The 19,351-nt window shown below is 39.5% G+C and overlaps 1 protein-coding gene across 1 annotated transcript in view; it reads left to right on the top strand.

Annotated features, from left to right (window-relative positions):
- Nucleotides 1-19,351, top strand: part of CNTNAP2 (contactin associated protein 2) — a 1,162,302-nt gene that overhangs the window by 1,043,276 nt on the left and 99,675 nt on the right. The window contains exon 17 of the mRNA XM_035552545.2: nt 17,988-18,206. Coding sequence (XP_035408438.1) covers nt 17,988-18,206 — 219 coding nt within the window. The remainder of the gene's footprint in view (nt 1-17,987; nt 18,207-19,351) is intronic.

Genomic DNA, 19,351 nt, shown 5'->3' with positions numbered 1-19,351 from the left:
TTACATACGTCAGTAAATCTACATATTATTTTTACAGGTGACTGGTCAGCTGACAATGACTGGCTTAGATAGGAGGTAGTTTGATAGGGTGTAAATTTTTCTGTAAATCAGTGCTTCAGGAAACCACACATCTTTGGTCAAATTTTCTAGATGTGTTTTCAAACTAAAAATATTTTTAGGGAAAGAAAAATGTTTTCTCCTTTAGAGATATCCTATACAGTTTTGGGCAGGTTTAATGCTAAATCCAGTCCTCATATGAAGACACCACTAAGAACACCACTTATTCCTTTATTCTAAGGCCCTCTGCCATGGTCATTTTCTTCCTTTAGCCTTGACCTACCTTTTAGGACCCAGAGGAATGTAACCTGACCTGTTCCTTGTCCGTGCTTTTCATAAATGCAATCCACAAAATAGTTTGAAAAAGAGGAACAGTTTGGCAACAGCAAATATCTTTCTCATAACCCCTCATTCTTTCCCCCAGTGTGTACCTAACGTCATAATTAAAAATTAGTATACACTCTCTATATATTTATTGTGTGTACGTGCAACACAGCCGGCACTTGTTCTGCAACATGATAGGGAGTTGCTTACAGTATGCAGTACTTCTGCGAACTGAAATAAACTGAGTGGCCCATCAGCTACACAGATCTACCATAAGAGACCTACTACTACACCAAACCAGTTCAGCTGGCCATTGCCCTGATTAATCCTCTGCCTTTACCTCCACTTCCCTTGGTGCTGAGGTTGGAAGCAGACCTAGCATGATGAAACAGACTAAACAGCAGTCTGTATATCAGACAACAGTGATAGGGATCCTTGAGCTCTTCACAAGATATCTTAATGCTCTTATTTTTTGTAAGCACTCTACTGTCAAATGTTGCCATAAAAAACATGCCAAGAATTTCACTTTGAATTCTTGAAGACTTTCAGTTCGCCTCCCTGCTCAATTCTTCTTTGTAGCCACTCCTTCCTGGAAATGGTAGCTTTGTGCAACTGAGCCTGGCTTGAGCTTCTTGAAAGGAGAGCCATCAGGGTAGAGGGAAATAGGTCTCCAGGATCCTTGTTCAAAACTTTGCAGCAAGCAGGAGGCTACCTAAAGTCTGGTTGAATGTCAACAAATCTGACTAGGATAAAATGAGGAAAAGTATGGTTTTGTACATTTAGGAGGTGTTTGTTGAAGACTGCAGAGAGTTATGAATATGAAAATCCAGCTACTGTATACCTGTGAGGTGTTTGTCAAATAAACTGAACAAGAGAAATCCCATGTTTTGGAGAGATGTATTCCTGAAAGCAAGTTTTGAAAGGGACCTATTCTTGATAATCTGGGAGGAAGCATCTACCAATGCTGTTTTGTATTAGATTCCCAGGATCATTGCTCTAAAAAGCCAGTAGTGAGTTAAATTGTTTTCAGAAAACTCTCTTAATGCCACTGTCATAATATTGTAATGAAAAAGATATTCTGTGCATTTCTGTAGCTCCTCTCATCCCAGCACCTCCAAGCAATCTACAGACACTAATGAATTGTATCCCACTGTTATTATTCTGAAATAAGCAAACAGTAAGACAGTTTTACAGCAGGGGAAAAAAAGAAAAGATGAGGCTTAGAAAAAGAAAGGTCAACTTGTGTTTGATCCTGGCATGAACTTGTAAGAGAGGAAGGAGTTTTCTTATTAATTTATTGTAGACAGCTAGAAATATTTACAGCCCCTATATTCAGAGACATCACTTGGCTGCAATGCTAGCCACCCTAAAAGTCTCCCCAAGGAGTGATCAGTGAACTTAGCTGCTGTGAAAAGGATTGCATGGGGTAGCTTGCTAATGAGAGCAGCAGGATGTCTCCAGGATGAGTCTGCTTGCTCTGTGGGCGAGGGATACAAACAGCACTTTGATATCTAACATTTACACTTGAAGAGAAAAGTGCCATACTGCTTCTTGTGCTAGGCTGTTTCTAGGCTACTTAGCTGAGATGTAACTTTTCCAAAATCAGACAAAGCAGTGATAGGCCAGGGAACATGATTTGCATTGCTGTTTGATTCTTCCTAGACAGCATTAATTCCTCCAGACTTAATGCTCTAAAACATGACTGATTAATCTATATGTTTTACAGATTTTAATAACTTCATCACTTCTTTCTCCAAAGGCATCCTAAAATGGAATTCTACCATATCAATGAATTTTCTACATCATACTCTTTAAATTCCCTTATGTTAATGTAAATACTTTATTTTTGTAGCTTTATCTTTGTAGCTGAGTAGGGAAACTGGTGTGACCTTCATTGTTGTGGTTTATTTGTGGTGGTTTTTCTTTTTTTTTTTTTGCTTTCCTAGCAGCAGGTCTTTTTTTTGAAAAACAGCCCCATAGGAGAGCATGTTGCATAACCACACATCAAAGAATGCATAGCACACTTAGGAATCCCTTCATCCCAGGGGCCAGTAGGAAGCTATCAAATTAAATGGAAAAAAAAAAAAAAAAAAAAAAAACATTAAATTTCTTCAGGGAAATTTTTGATCCAAACGTTTTTACATTTGCAAACTCTCATCCTAAGACTGAAAAAACTGCAAGCATCATTCTTTTCAACGTAAGATTTCTTTTCAGCTGAGGCAAGTGGTGCAGAAAAGCTTGATATTTAAAAAGGGCAGTTTATGACCCTTCTGAAAACACCAGTTCCACCTTTATCTTTATATCTAATTTGCAGATGGGGATAGGTGCTCTGGTGTTTGGGAGCAAGCCAAAGGTAGCAAATAAACAACTTGGATGGAGAATGGCTAAAACTGACTGGAACTGGAAATGACTTTCTCCAAAGTCTGCCCTTCTGAAATCAGGGGTTGTGATCTCCCTTTTCCCCCTCCTCCCTGCTTTCAGGATACTGAAATCCACCATTTCATGGTCATTGCAGGCAAAGTTGTCTTTAACCTTAACACTTCTAACAGGCCCCTCCTTGTTTGTGAATATGAGGTCCAGCAGAGCATCTCTCTTTGTTGGCATCTGTATGATCTAGGTCAGGAAGTAGTCATCAACACCTTACAGGAACCTTCTTGATTGCTTATGCCCTGCCATGTTGTCCTTCCAACAGATGTTGGTGTGACCCAAGTATCCCATGAGGACCAGGGCCTGTCAACATGAGGCTGCTTCTAGCTGTCTGTACAATGCCTCATGCATGTGTTCTAGTCAGGTGGCCTATAGCAGACACTCACTGCAATGTCACCCATAGCGGTTTGCTCTTTAATCCTTACCTTTATTACTAATCCTCAATATCATCCCATACTTTGAAACACTATGAGTGACAAAATCTGAAATGGTCCAACCAAACTGCATTGCTTCCTATAACCTGAATCCAGTTGGACTTCTGGTCCTAATTCATTTAGATGCTTTTGGGAATCTTTCTCCTCAGTGTTTAAATAGGGTTTTGGTACCTTGCAATCTACTTCTTTTTCTTTTCTTCTTTTTTTTTTTTTTTCTTTTGGTTGGCCTTTAAACATAAAGTGTTGGAAATTGCTTAGTTAGTCTATTAAAAGTCTAAATATTTTTTTATTGCTTTCACCAAAGGAATACAGTTTTAAAGTAGAAAAATATTTAATGTGATAAGATACAATGAAAGAGGAGATATTTTTACTAATGATACAATTGTATCCATGATACTTCAAATCTTTATGCACACGATTAATTCAAACTATGTCGATAAATTGATTCAAGTGAATATAATCATTTTTGGATTAAGTGTTTGCAAGAACATCATAAAGTGGTAAATTTTAAATTATCATCTAAAGTTTTGGCCACAGATTTTCCTAACAATTTTATTAAAAATCTAATAAAAGAATGAAATTATTTTTTTAAGAAAATCATAAAAGCAGTTACTATCACCAGACTGCTATTACATAATTTTATGTAATTTAGGTATTTTATATCCTCTTGATCTAAACATCTTGCTTTGTTTATAAAATAGAGTCTGGATCACGGTAGAGCATTTTGTGTCTACTCAAGTACTATAGACGGCTCTCTATCAATATGATTTAGAAATAGCAAATGTTTTTTACAGATATAAATCCTTTCACTCACCCTTTTATGTTTTTACTACTACAGCAGGAAACAGGAATGGGTGTCCTGTTGGCATTACATTTCATGAGACTCATGCATACAGTGAAGCAAGGTAGTTACGGAAAGGTGTCTGAAACAGGCAGGTCCCTCACTCAAATAGCATTCAAAAATGAGTACATACACCATGACTGTGGCCTTTATCCTCCACCGCTGTGTTACAGGAGTTTTCTACCTCTAATTACCACAACGTCAGGGCACATATTTTTACCTCCAACATGTCAGTTCAGTCTCTATGTCTCCACACCAGTCCATGATAGTCCTTATTTTCATATTTTTAGATATATTTTCCTCATGCAGAATAAATAATAATAATAATAATAAACAATACCAAAGACTTCATCTCCATTTTGGGGGGTCCACCCTGAACATTGTCAACAGTAAATAATTATAACCATAGTTTTCAGAGAAAACCTTTGTTTAAATTGAAAAAAAAAAAGAATAAAAAGAAGTCACACTTACCAGGGTCCATCTACCCTGCCCCTACCCTCTTCATATACAGAGTAACTACACTAAAAGTAAACTTATGTCATAGTTTTTGGATGGGCTTTACTATTTTGTTAGTACAGCGCAACAGGGTCCTTACCCTGATGGAGACCCCTGCACAGGCACAGAGGAATAAATAACAGCAGTGAAAAATCGCTTATAAACCAGCCACTACAAATGACAAAAAGCTACATGTCCAGGCAGAAAAATCAATCAACTCATATCACCTTGAGCACCTGGCCAGATTTTAAAAGTTTTCTGGAAGCTACAACCCAGGCATCTGAATACCTTTACAAGTCTTAACTACAATCTCCAGCAGAACTTATACCCATTCCACAAACTATGGAATAAGAAAAACACCACAAAAGAGGAAGAAAAGCACATAGGCAATGTGTTTTTTCTCAAAATCACTCCATAAAAAAATGACAGTCTTGATGTCTACTTTTCAGGCTTGCACAAGGCTATTACAACTTTTAGTATGATGCATGGTTTACAAATGTGACTGATTTTTGTGAGATTCAAATGCAACATATTTGAGGAGGAGGAGTTGATAAGCACCCAGTCCCATCACTCAGCAATTTTAGAACCATGCAAACTTCCTAGCAATTTTTCTTATGGAGACTCTTTCTCCTCTCCTCTTAAAAATCTCTGATATTTTACCATGCTCCTACTGTAATCGGATTTCATGAATGTTAGCACATACTTTTGGACACTTCAAGTGTCCAAAGGAGGGCTATGAAGGTGGTGAAGGGTCTAGAAGAGAAGAGGTGTGAGGAGCAGCTGAAGTCCCTTGGTTTGTTCAGCCTGGAGCAGAGCAGGCTGAGGGGAGGCCTCATGGCGGCCTGCAGCTCCCTCACAAGGGGAGCAGAGGGGCAGATACTGAGCTCTGCTCTCTGGGGACAGCGACAGGATCCGAGGGAACATCATGGAGCTGGGACGGGAGGGTCAGGCTGGGTGTTAGGAAAAGGTTCTGCACCCAGAGGGTGGTCAGGCACTGGGACAGGCTCCCCAGGGCAGTGGTCACAGCACTGAGCCTGTCAGAGCTCAAGAAGCATTTGGACAATGCTCCTAGACACATGGTCAGGTTTTTGGGTGGTCCTTTGTGAACCCAGGAGTTGAACTTGAAGATCCTTGAGGGTCCCTTCCAACTCAGGATATTGTGTGATTTTATGACTTATTTTGCCTTTTATCCAACAAAAAATAACTGTTACACAAAACCCTTAGAACGCTACATGAGAGAGCTCTGTTTTGATATCTGTGCATTCCCCTTGTTGTGGTGTCTTTTGTTGCATGGAACCAGTGCAGTTCTATGGTAAAGCACTGCAGTTTAAAAAGTGTAATGAAGTATATTAGTACCCACTACAGATAGGAAAGCATACTCCTCCTCTCCTTTTATATTCAGCGTACTGACTGCAGTTCCCTTTTTGTGAATCATCTCTCACAAACAAGACCAGAAGACATTGCTGCTATATTTTTTTTTAAGCTTTAGTACCTTTCATGAGATCAACAACACCTTCAACTGAGTCACCTTTCCTTTCTTTCTTCCAAGCTGCTAAGTAGTTATTGGAAGAGGGATGTATGGATGGGAGGTAACATCATCTATCTGAAATTGTATTGCCTTAGAAGTAAAGCAAGTAGGTATCTTTTCATGCCCTGTTCTGGTCATCTGTTTTTTGACCTTAAACAAGTTCTTTCACATATCTTTGATTTGGTTCCCTGTTTATGCAGGACTGGTAATGTCATTTTTCATTCTTGATATCTACAGCTGAAAATTGCTATACAAACTAAAATATAACCATAAAAAATATAAGAGTTGTTTCCAAGTGCTTATCTACAAGACAGCTGGAGTGCAGTTAGCATAACTGAAGTAATTAATAAATAATGATAATAAATAATTCTGAGGGCATGTTTGGCCTTTGCATGATAATTCATGAGAAAATTTGGTACTTTCATTTTAATGTAATATTTTTGTCCCCCAAAGCAATTTAATCTATTATGTAGGAAGGCTGATATTTTTGTTTGATTGGTTGTTTGATAGATGTGTTTATTCTAAAATTAAATAAAAATATCTGATTCTTAGTCATTACCAAAATCAAACCCCTCCTTATAATGGTCCTCTCATAGATACTTACTCATGAGGAAGGCACACTATCCAGTTCTGTTTTCCCTTCATATTGAGCTCAAGTAGACTTACTACTTTCCAAAATACTGCTAATTGCATGTGTAAGTGGTTGTCTGCCGGTAGCAAGTCATAGAATTAGTGTCCCTCCACAAGGTCAGAGAAGCCAGGAACATTCTTTCTTACTACCTTGCACCTGGAGAGCATTTAGCCAGTTGCAGGTAGCCTGTGTATTTTGGAAAACGTAAAGACACATTTCCAGCAGTTAAAAATTCCCCCTCAGCTGCAGTCAGACAGCAGGTTAGGCCACCCTATGGAAAATTCAGGGAAGGACTGTAAGTCTGCACTGTTCTGTACTCCAGCTTCTGCTCCAAAGGAGTAATCTAGTCTTGCATATGTGTAGAAACACGTCTCACTGACATAATGGCTTTTGACCAGAAACAAGCTGTAACTGAGAAGTGCTGCATCTAACAGATGTTCTTCTTTATATAACCAACTTCTCAACCTTTTGAGGGCAGGCTACAATACTGAATAGCCCACTTTTAATAGCAGTATTGAAGCATTGCAATTATAATCGTGCACTTGAGGAGATGACTACACAGCATTGTAGTCTGTTACTCCCTTCAATACTGAAAGACAGTGAGGGGAAAAAAGTGTTACTAGCTGAACTCCATGTAAAATAGCAATAAAGAAGCACTGAAATATGTCTGCAAATCTTTTGGATTATATACACAAGCATGCATATTTGTGCAAGTGGCATGTGTACAACAGAACTAAGCTTGATGCTGCAGACTAACCAACAGACTAGCAGAATAATGACCTGTATTTATTTATGTATTTGTTTATTAATTTAGTTATGTCTGTAATTTCTTTGACTTTGCTAGTGAGACCCAAGAGGACTAAACATGCAATAGAGAAAAATGGAAAATGTAGAACTTTGTGATTAGTTTTTTTGGAACTGAAGCATACATGACACAGAAATAACTTGCACTTTTAACCATCACAAAAGGCAGGTCCCAATAGCAAAATCTGTATTTGGTAGACACAAAATCATCTATCCATCTGAAGACAGAAAACCATCCTCTTGCCGTGCTCCAGAAATACGTTTTTACTGCAAGTGATATACTGATATTTGCTATGCTTTTTAGCTTCTTCCTTCCACCTCCTAGGATCACTGTAGCCTTATCTAGCATGAGCTTCAGAAAACAAGTTCACAATTATGTTCTAATTCCATCCAGAGAAGCAAGCATTCATCATTAAAATGTTAATCGAGAGAAACAGAAAAAAAAACAAACTGATATCACAGGCAAAATACTAGTGCTACAGTGCATCAGCCTTCTTTTCCACTTAAGCTGGTGAAACAATGACAGTGGACTTCAACTAAATCCCAATAGAGAGCTCAGTCATTCTCAGAGTAAAGACGTTTCCAGATGTTCAGACAGAGCCTCCTGTGTTTCAGTTTGTACCTATAGCCACTGCTCTTGCCACTGGGCAACACTGAAAAGTAGCTCCATCTTTGCAGCCTCCCTTCAGGTATTTCTATATATTGATAGGGTCCCCCCTTGATCCTTCTCTTCTCCAGACAGAACAGCCCCAAGATCTCTCAGCCTTTCCTCAGAGGAAAGATTCTCCCTTCCTTAATCATCCTCATGGCCCTCTGTCGAACTCTCTCTGGGACATCCACGTCTCTCTTGTATTGAGGTGTCCAGAACTGGGCACACCTCTTCAGATGTGGCCTCTCCAAGGCTGAGTAGAGGGGAAGGATCACCTCCCTCAAGCTGCTGGTAATGGTTTGCCTAATGCAGCCCAGGAGACCATTTCACCTTCTTTGCCACAAGGACACACACATTTCTGTCTCACATTCAACTTGGTGTCCAGCAGGGCCTCCAGAGACTTTTCTGCAAAGCTGCTTTCCAGCATGTCCTGGTGCTTGGGGTTGTTCCTCTGCAGGTGCAGGACTTTATACTTTTCCCTGTTGAATTGTATGAGGTTCCTGTCAGCTTGTTTCTCCAGCCTGCTGAAGTCCCTCTGGTTTTCAGCATGAACAAACAGAGTGTTTCAGCCTTACAGTTTTATGTGACCAGCAAACCAACCACTCTGTCCCCATCATCCAGGGGCAGATGACAGATTGGATTCTGAACAAGACTGGACCCAATTTTGACTCCAGGGGTACTCCTGGAGCCTAGTTTCTTGGTTTAGTTGATAGTTATCTGCGCCAGTTACTATCTTGCCTACCTTCCATCTTCATTTACTATACTGACTGGGTAAGATTCAAGAAAGTGTAAAGCTGCATGACTTTTCTTGTTTGGCTTCTCAATCTGTAGGCAAACACAGAATGTGTTGTCTGTGCAATGAACCACCATATTAGAGAGATATCTGCACTAATTCTGGAAAGATAGCATGTCCACATAGATCAAGACTCAGCAATGCTGTGTTTGATCCTAGCTGTGGTAGAGCCTCTCATTAGGACTAATTACTTTTGGCACAGCATCATGCTAATGCAGCTGTGCAGCTTCCAGAGCTAGTTCATTTGGCACTTAGCTCAGGGATGACTGCAGTCATGGGCTTAGATGTCCATTGTCATTTGATCAAATGAGTGAAGCTTTTGCTCATTAGTTCAAACGACCATTTCATTTGGGAATTTGATAAATGATGAAATCTTCCAGATGCTTAGTTCAATTGCTGTAAATATGGCCATGATTTTTGACAACTATCCAATTATTAACAGTCAGTCAAGCTACACAGAAATTCCTGCATTACAATCCAGCAAGTTGTATCAGCAATTTCTCTCTGAGATGTTCTTTTGGTGGTTTTAATTTTTAGTTGAGAAGTGAGATGCCATGATGCCATGAGATGTGGCATCCTCAAAGCAGATACTGTGTTCCAATACAGCACTTCAGGGTAGCATCAGCAGCCCTTTCTATGTATTTTCAGCAGCCAGGAACAAGCTATCAGCACTGTTTCAATGTCAGCATTGGAACAGCTGTCTCTCACCCCTGTGCAAATGAAGGTAGCAGGCCAGGGAATTTATAGATGACTTTGTAAGACTACTCAGATTCCAGAGTGTAAGTGAGAAAGGTGGACAAGATAGTTTTCCATGCTGTCAAAGCCTGGAAAGTCTTCCTTTCCTATCCAGAGTCTATTAAGTCAATTGGAAGAATTTCAGTGAATCATTTCATTGAATTCTGTCTTCTGGTTTAGTCAGTGAGCCCTTTGTCAAAGGTGTATTTAAAAATAAACTGCCTAAAAAGTTTGGCAGATGTTGCTCTTCCAGAGGTAGAGTATTTACAAGCTGCTGTTTTCATGGAACAAGCAAGCGAGGTGGAGGGAGACAATATCTGTCTGGCACTTTTTAGTCTACAATTCATAGCTTATTGTTGTATGCTGATTTACAGCTAGTAAGTGAGCTCTGAATCTAGCCATAACAAGGCATTTATGTTCTAAGAATGGAATTTCAAAAGGATCCTAAGGAAACTAGGTTTTCCCTTTGATATAAGTCAACTAAAACATCAATGAGTCTCATTGAAGGTTATAAAAATACATCAGGAGAGTTAAGAGAAACAAAGTACAAGGGAGGGGATGAAAGTATTTCAGAGAAAAGATAACAAGAAAGAGGAAGAGAAATGGAGAGACAGGCATAGAAAACTGACTCTAAGGAGGGTTGTAATTCCTACCCTCCCCCCCTCTTTTTTTTTTTTCCACAGTTTTTGTGTCTTAAGAACCTCCACCCAGTACCTAGCATTTTGTGAGCACCCATCTGTCTGTCAGCATCTTTTTCTTTGCTGGTAGCCTCGTTATAGGTAGAAATTCTGGCCCATAATTTATCAGCAAGCATTAATCTAGGAAAATAGGAGGAAAAAAAAAAAGAGAGAGAGAGAAAAAAAAGAGAGAGAGAGAAAGAGACTTGAAACACAAAGAATTCTAGGGAAGTGGGAAACTTAGCTATTCATAGATCTTAAGTGACAGAAAAGACTGTTAGATCATTTAGTCTGGCCTCCTGCATAGCAAAGGACATAGAAGTGCGTACTACTTCCCATTCTGTTGAGCCTCAGATCTTTCATTTAACTAAAACATATCTGCCAAAAAGCCTTGTAAGGAGGGATCCAAAGAATCCAGAATCCCACAGATGATGTATGTGTCCTTTACTTTTATGGACAAATGCTTCATAGGTTTAAGATAAGGAAATGGTGGGATCTGAACACAACCCAAATAAAAAATAAAAAAATATTAAAAAAAAAAAAAAAACAGTAAGGACAGTAGGAAGATCATTTCATTTGCCAAAGTCACATTTCTACATTCTGAAATGATGGCTGACAAAAACCTAAGACCATAGAAAAATGAATTGATGAAAGAAACATGTTAAGATTTAATTATATATAATTGCACAAATGTCCTGGTTTCGGCTATTATAATCTTTTCCTGGTACCTGGTATGGTGCTGTGTTTTGGATTTAAGATGAGAATCATGTTGATAACACACCAACGTTTTAATTATTGTTTGGGGTGGCTGGCCAGGGTTAGGCGGATCGCTGCTTGGGGATGGGCTGGATGTCAGTCAACAGGTGGTGAGCAGTTGCACTGTGCATCATTTGTTGTGTACACGTTATTATTATTGTATTATTATTATTATTATTGTTATTATTATTGTTATTATTATTATTATTTCTTTTCTGTCCTAATAAACTGTCTTTATTTCAGCCCACAAGCTTTTGCTTTTTTTTCTGATTCTCACCCCTATCCCACTGTGGGGGGAGGTTGAGAAGACAGCTTTGTGGTGCTTAGCTGCCAGCCAAGTTAAAACACAACAAGGCACAGAAATGCTAAAACTAAGTGTAGCCACAAGCCTCCCTTTATTAAGTGAATATATGTGGCAGGAGTACATAAAAATTTGCCTCTGTTCAGTTTTATGGAATTTCCATCACAAAACCTTGTACAAACTGAATATACTGAAAATACTTTTATTTTCTTTTTTTAATTTCTTAATTAAGCAATTTCAGACATTTGTTCAAAGTCTGATCTCCATTCTCTCTTCTTAGAGTTTTGTAGCGTTTGGTAGGATAGAAAATAAAATTGTCATTAGGGATGCTCACTTCCTGAGCTACAAATTTACTGGCCAGTAGAAATCTTGGGGATCTGTGTTGCTCATTATGTACATGTTTCTGAAAAATCCAGCTCTGGTCCAGCTGATCAACGATCAGGTTAGATGTTAGATGCTTTTTATCCTTCTTTTTATAAGTTTGTCAGAATAATACCACCGTTGTGGTTTTATTTCCTAGGATGAAATTGCACCAAAGATGTATTTGTGTCCAAAGGGTTGTATACGTAGACACAGAGAGGTTGAAAAGTAAACCATACTTAGGAAAATAAATAAATAAATAAATAAATAAGCAATACCTTTCCACATAAGTAGTTACACTGAACTTCTGAATAAATTTTATATTATTCTGGATCTGGCTGGGATAGAGTTATCTTTCTTCACAGCAACCAAGTGCTTTGTTTTGTATTTATGCCTACAACAGTCTTGACAACACACCAATGTTTTGGCTATTGCTGAACACTGCTGAAAAGGATAAAGGATTTGTCTTTTTCCAACTTTCTCCCCACACCCCTCCAATGTATAGGCTAAGGGCAGTCGAGAAGTTGGAAGGGCACACAAGTGACCATTGGCCAAAGGGATACTCTACACTGCCCAACATCATGCTCAGCAGTAAAGCTGGGGTGGAGGAAGAAGGTGAGGGTTTGGGCTTCCAAGGGGTCCCTTGTTTGGAGACTGGCCGGACATCAGTCTGCTTGTGGGATTTAGTGATCCACTTCCTTTGCTTTACTTTGTTTGTTGTTCTTGTTGTTTTTCCTCTTTTCCTTCACCTGCTAAACCGTCTTTATCTTAACACATGAGTTTTCTCACTTTCATTCTTCCTGTTTTCTCCTGCAACTTGCTGGGGGGAGGGGGGGGGGGGAAGTGTGTAAGCAGCTGTTTAAGTGCTTAGCTGCAGACTGGAGTCAACCCACCACAGATGTTCATCCATTTCTGATAAAATGCCAATATGAAGTATTTTATGTAGACATATGTGCAAGTATTTATGTAGACTTTTGTGGATGTCTCATCCCTGGATGTGTTTAAAGCAAGATGTGATGTGGCTTTGAGCAACCTGGACTAGTGGAAGGTGTTCCTGACCGTGGCGGGGAGTTGGAATTAGATGATCTTCGAGGTCCCTTTCAACCCAAACTATTCTATGATTCTATTATTCCCCTGGTTGGAGAATATATTTACACTGTAGACTGAAGAATTCATTCAAATGGAAACTGAGACTGAAGAGTCAGAACCAGTAACAGAATTCACGTGAGATGATGCCATGCAGCCTGTGCCTCTGCAAAGATCTTTTCACTGGTGTCCTTCATGTTTTTTTTCAGTCTAGCAGATAAGCCTCCCCCCCTTCGGTTTGTAAGAGTCACATTTTTAGGTTGCCTAGGGACAGATCAGCACAGTCCATAGAACCTTATAAATTTCTAACTTTGAACAAGTCAGAAGGTACATGCACTGATAACAAACCTTTAATGAGAAGATAGTTCTGGAAAGCTTTTCCTTCCTAAACCTTAACTTTCATTATAAAAATATAATGTGAATTTATACAAATGGTACTTTTACTTTCACATCAGAGCTAATAATTTTTTTCAATAAGTATGGATTTCATTATAAAACAAGTCTTTAGACTGTGATACAGTCAGTCTAAAGCCATGCATAAAGCTGGACTCTGCAGGCATAAAAAATTCTACCTGAAATATCTCTATTTGCCAGTTCTCTGCACTTCACTTTCTCTTTTAAAAGAAGAATAATCTTCCCTTATAAAAAAAAAAATAGAACTGCTTCCATCCAGAAGTCCAAAAGCTTGCAAATCAAGAAGCATTCTTGCAGAAGTTTTCAAAATCCTGGATGGGTTCACCTTCAAGGCATCCATGTGCAATATCAACGGTGCCATCAGTTGCCTCAGAATAAGAGGAATTTCAACTAAGGAGTTCTCATTTTACAGTCCTTCAGACAGACAGCTTTTGGGAGCAAGTCAAGCCTGGCAGTGAAGCGATTTGAAGGGTTTCTTCAAAGTAAAAATTAATGGACAAATGCACATCCTCTTGAAAATAGACATGGATGTAACATACAACTTAAGTACTGGAGAAAATATTCTAATTCGTAGCTTATTGGCAGGCCCCCTGAAATTATAAAGCATGATAACACTACAACAAAAGCTTTATTTCTTGAATGGTGAGTTTTGGCACATACATTTTTTCTGTCTTGTAAAGTGCAGAAGGCCAAATAGGCTAAATTCATGGTGCGTGAAAGGCAGTTCATTCAACAAATGAAATTATTTCATTCAGCACAGAACAGGGAGTAAATCAGCAATTAAGTATGCTTTTGCTGTGTTGTGGTTTAACCTGTTCAGCAGCTAAACACCACACAGCCATTCGCTCGCCCTCCCCCCTCTCTCTCTGGGATGGGGGAGAGAAATGGGAAAGTGAAGCCTGTGAGTTGAGATAAAGACAGTTTATTAAGACAGGAAAATAATAATAATAATAATAGTAATAGTAATAGTACTACTAATAATAATGTGTACGAAACAAGTGATGCACAATGCAATTGCTCACCACCCGCTGACCGATGCCCAGCCTATCCCTGAGCAGCTGGCCCCCCCACCCCAGCTAGCCACCCCTATATATTGTTTAGCATGACATCAGATGGTATGGAATACCCCTTTGGCCAGTTTGGGTCAGCTGTCCTGGGTCTGTCCCCTCCCAGCTCCTGCTGCACCCCCAGCCTGCTCGCTAGCAGGACAGAGCGAGAAGCTGAAAAGTCCTTGGCTTGGTGTAAGCACTGCTCTACAACAATTAAAACATCAGCATGTTATCAGCGCTCTTCTCATCCTAATCCAAAACATAGCACCCTACCAGCTACTAGGAGGAAAATTAACTCTGTCCTAACTGAAACCAGGATATGTTGTTTCTTTTAATGAAATAAAAAAGGTGCTGTTTGTATAACAAATTTTGATTGAAATAACATTATCTGTGAAACATTTATTCCAGTCTTTCCAGATTGCTTAAAAATGTGCATAGTTTAATTTAATCTGTGAAAATCACGTGGAAATCTACTAGGCCATGTACAAAAATACTCACTGTTTATCAGTGTTCTTAATGACAATGATAATGGAGTGTTGCTTCTACCACAATTTATCAGATGTGCTGATAGATTTTGTATAAGACTTCTGGTAATTTAACCATACAAGAAGTTACAACTCTACCACTGAGAACACGATTGGTCACCAGGGATTTTTCAGAAAAATGAAATGGCACTACAGCTTTATTTTATATTTCAAAAACAAACAAACAAACAAACAAAACACACACACAAATAAATAAATAAATAAATGGAAGTCTTAGTTGTCTTTATTTCTGTCTGATATGCTCCTTTGTGAATGCTATCATTGATTACCCATTTTCTAGTAATCACAGAATCATAGAACAGCCTAGGTTGGAAGGGGCGGTAAGGATCATCTAATTCCAACCCCCCTGCCATGGGCAAGGATGCCACCCACTGGATCACATTGCCCAGTGTCTTGTTCAACCTGGTCTTGAACACCTCCAGGGATGGGGCATCCACAACTTCTCTGGGCAACCAGTTCCAGTGTCTCACCACCCTCTGATCAACTTAGTAGCCCTCCTCTGGACCTCTTTTAACAGATTAACACCTTTCTTTTGCTGGGGGCCTCAGACATGGATACAGTACTCCAAGTGAGGCCTCACAAGGGCAGAGCAGAGGAGGACAATCACCTCCCTCAATCTGCCAGTCCTCTTTTGATTCAGCCCAGGATGCAGTTGGCCTTCTGGGCAGCAAGTGTACACTGCTTGCTCATGTCATGTTTTTTGTCCACTAAAATCCCATGATTTTAGATCAGTGTAATCAAAATGTAGTCTTTCTCTACAGGGCTGGTCTCAATAAGTCCTTCTCCCAGTCTGTACTCATGTCTGGAATTGCCCTGATCCTGGTGCAACACCTTGCACTTGGACTTGTTGAACCTCATTAAGGTTCACATGGGCCCACTTCTCAAGCTTGTCCAGGTCCCTTTGTATGGTGTCCCTTCCTTCTGGTGTATCAACTGCACCACTCAGCTTGGTGTCATCTGCATACTTGCAAAGAGTGCACTTGATCCCACTGTCTTTATCATTGATAAACATACGAAACAGTACCAGTCCCAAGACAGACCCGCAAGGGACACCACTCATCACAGGCCTCCACCTGGACATAGAGCCATAGACCACCACTCTCTGGGTGCAGCCTTCAAGCCAATTCCTTATCCACTAAATGGTCCACCCTTCAAATCCATCTCTGTCCAATATGGAGCTTAGGATGTCATGTGGGACTGTGTCAAAGGCCTTACAGAAGTCCAGGTAGATGACATCGGTTTGTCTTCCCGTGTCAACTGATGCAGTCACTCCATCATAGAAGGCCACCAGATTGGTCAGGCACGATTTGCCCTTGGTGAAGCCAAGCTGGCTCTCTTGGATCACCTTCTTGTGTTGCATGTGCCTTGACACTGCTTCCAGAAGGATCTGTTCCATGATCTTTCCAGGCACAGAGGTGACCAGTCTGCAGTTCCCTGGGTCCTCCTTTCTACCCTTTTTAAAAATGGGAGTGATGTTTTCCTTTCTTCCAGTCACCAGGAACTTCACCTGACTGCCAGAACTTTTCAAATATGATGGAGAGAGGCTTGGCAACTACATCAGCCATTTCCCTCAGGACGCTGGGATGCATGTCATCAGGCCCCACAGCCTTGTACCTGTTCAGTTTCATCAGGTGGTCTCAAACTTGCTCTTTGCTTACAGTGGGAGGGACTTTGTTTCCCCAGCCCTCATCTTCAGGTTCAGGGAAATGATAGACATGGGATTGCCTGTCTGACAGTGGAGACTGAGGCTGATTACCTCAGCCTTCTCCATATCTGTCATTACCAATTCACCCTTCTCATCCATCAGAAGGGGTACGCTCTCCTTGACCTTTCTTTTCTGAGCACTGTACCTACAGAATCCCTTCTTGTTATTCTTTGCATCCCTTGCCAAACTCAGTTCCATTCATTCCTTGTCTTTCCTGATCCCATCCCTGCACATCTGGACAGCAGCCATGTACTCTTCCCAGGGCACATGTCCCTGCTTCCGCTGCCTGTGCATTTCCTTCTTGTGCCTCTGTTTGACCAAAAGGTCCTTGCTCAGCCATGCTGGTTTTCTGCTCTCCCTGCTCACTTTCTTACACAAGGAGATGGGGAGTTCTTGTACTCTGAGGAAAACATCCTTAAATAGTTGCTAACTCTGTTCAGCTCATTTGTCCCTAAGGACAGTGTTCCTAAGGATCTTGCTCCCTAGGTCTTTAAATAGCTTGAAGTTCGCTCTTCAAGGTAACGCTTTCATCTAATGTTTTGCCACTATAAAATAATTTTGAGCCCCTAGTTTTTATAAAATAAATTTCAGCGGGAAACTCAAAATAGTATTTCTTAAGTCAAAAATCTATGTATAATCACTTATAGTGATTAATTAGTCACTAATAAATAATTAGCTAATTAAGCACTTATTAGTCCTTGCATAACCACTAGTATCAATTATATAGTTTGCTGAATATAACATGGAGGAATACCTAGTAGAGGCTAATGGTCATTTGTAAAATTTCTAAACATTCTTTGAATCATCCACTATAAATAGAGTACTATGAATATAAATAAGAAACCATTTTTTTTCCAGACATAAATTTTCACATAGTTCTTTACCACTGCTTCATGCATTTTTTAGCTCATTGTAGAAATTAACTGCCACTCAGAAGAAAAAATATAAATTTCATCTGTACCACTTTTTATCAAAAGACATACTCCCTAAAAAATAATAATAATAATAATAATAAAAAAAATACAATTCAAAAATGAACTTATTGGTGTTTTCTTCTAAAAGCTTGTGATATTCTAAAACTTTTTGTGATATTATTGAAATTATTAGTAGAAATAAAAAATCATCTTTGAGGATATAATTTGCTCTGGTTTAATTTTACAAGTCAAACTGATTTAATTTCCATCACATGCTGTAGAATCATTCCATTTCTTGGAAATATTTTAAGTTCTGTTCAAGTTAAGAGGAATTAAATATGCTTAGAAATTCTGAAAGGTGTCTGAGCAGTACGTATTTCTATTAGAAATTAATCCTTTCTGTTAAGGAAGTGTGTTTATGTTTACAGCACAAGATGGGTTCTCTTTTGCTTGGTGTTTCAGCTGCTGCAGAGGTTTCCTTTTCATTTGATGTTGGAAACGGGCCTGTGGAAATCGTCGTCAGGTCTCCCAACCAGCTGAATGATGACCAGTGGCATCGGGTCAACGCTGAGAGAAATGTCAAACAAGCCAGTCTGCAGGTAGACCAGCTGCCCCTGGAGGTCCGGAAAGCCCCAACAGAAGGGCACACACGACTGGAATTGTACAGCCAGCTCTACGTTGGTAAGATATGGAGTGGGTAACTGGGCTTTGCTGTCACATACTGGACTCTCATTGCCTTGTGTCTTGCCAGTACTAGTTAATTTAACATAGGAATTTGCCCTTCTGGAGTAGTACTTGCATGGCAGAAAAAAGAATCTCCATAGCTGTAGAAATAACAGGATCAACTAAGTGAAAAATATTCTGTGCTGGCTACTTGTCATTTCTGTCTTTCCCAACCTACAGCTCCTGACAGAAAGTGACTCCAGCAGACAATAGTGCCAAACTCCTTTTTTTTTTTTTTTTCATGAGTCTCACCCACATATTAACAATGGAATTGAAAAATTTTGTATAGATGGTGCCAGGACTGTATGAGCCTGTGGTGCCTATCCTAACCTCAGCAGGTCTGGTCATTGTCCATGGTTTTTCATTCACAGCTCACTGCAGTCATTTCCCTTTAGTCCCATGGGTTGTTTTCCCATTCAACGTAGGATAATATTGCATGGTGTCACACAAATGCATTTCCCAGAACCATGTTAGTCCAGCTGCTTTCTGGAGTTGCTGGTCTCCAGTGAATTTGGGGCATGCCATTCCAGCAGTACTTCTGTGTCTCTGATTGTGAGCCCTATGGCTCTAAAGTGTAGATATGCCAAATGACATTACTTGGAATCAAACCTGCATAAAATGGTGAGCAATTTCCTATTCCTCTACATATCTGTTGAAGGGAGAAGGGGAGGAGGAAGGAAAAATTAACATTATCTTGTTTTTTTCCAAGTTACTGCAGATTCAAAAGCAGAAATGAATTAAAACAATGTTTAAATTCTTCACTGCCTTGGTAAACAGCACATTGTCACAGCAAACTATGTATATAATGTGTCACCAGAGTTGCAACCATTATTTACAAGCTGAGATTCTACTTTACTGCTAACCATGATCTGAATTAAAGCCTACTTCCAAATCAGCTGAAATGTGAAGTTTGTTTAGAAGAGGAAACCTTAAAATTTTAAAGGAAATACTAAGACTTTTTGTGAAACCGTGAGGAAATAGAAATATTCCAGCCTGAGTTCTTGGGGAATTGTTAGTAACTGTTTTTTTTTTTTTAGGTAGTTTTGAATTAACTGGTACACCAACAATTTTTTGAAATACTTTGTACCTGTATTGCCAAAAGT

Source organism: Cygnus atratus, chromosome 2, assembly GCF_013377495.2.
Source record: "Cygnus atratus isolate AKBS03 ecotype Queensland, Australia chromosome 2, CAtr_DNAZoo_HiC_assembly, whole genome shotgun sequence".
In the NCBI taxonomy this organism is placed as follows: Eukaryota; Metazoa; Chordata; class Aves; order Anseriformes; family Anatidae; genus Cygnus; species Cygnus atratus.
This window is presented reverse-complemented; position numbering and strand designations above follow the sequence as displayed.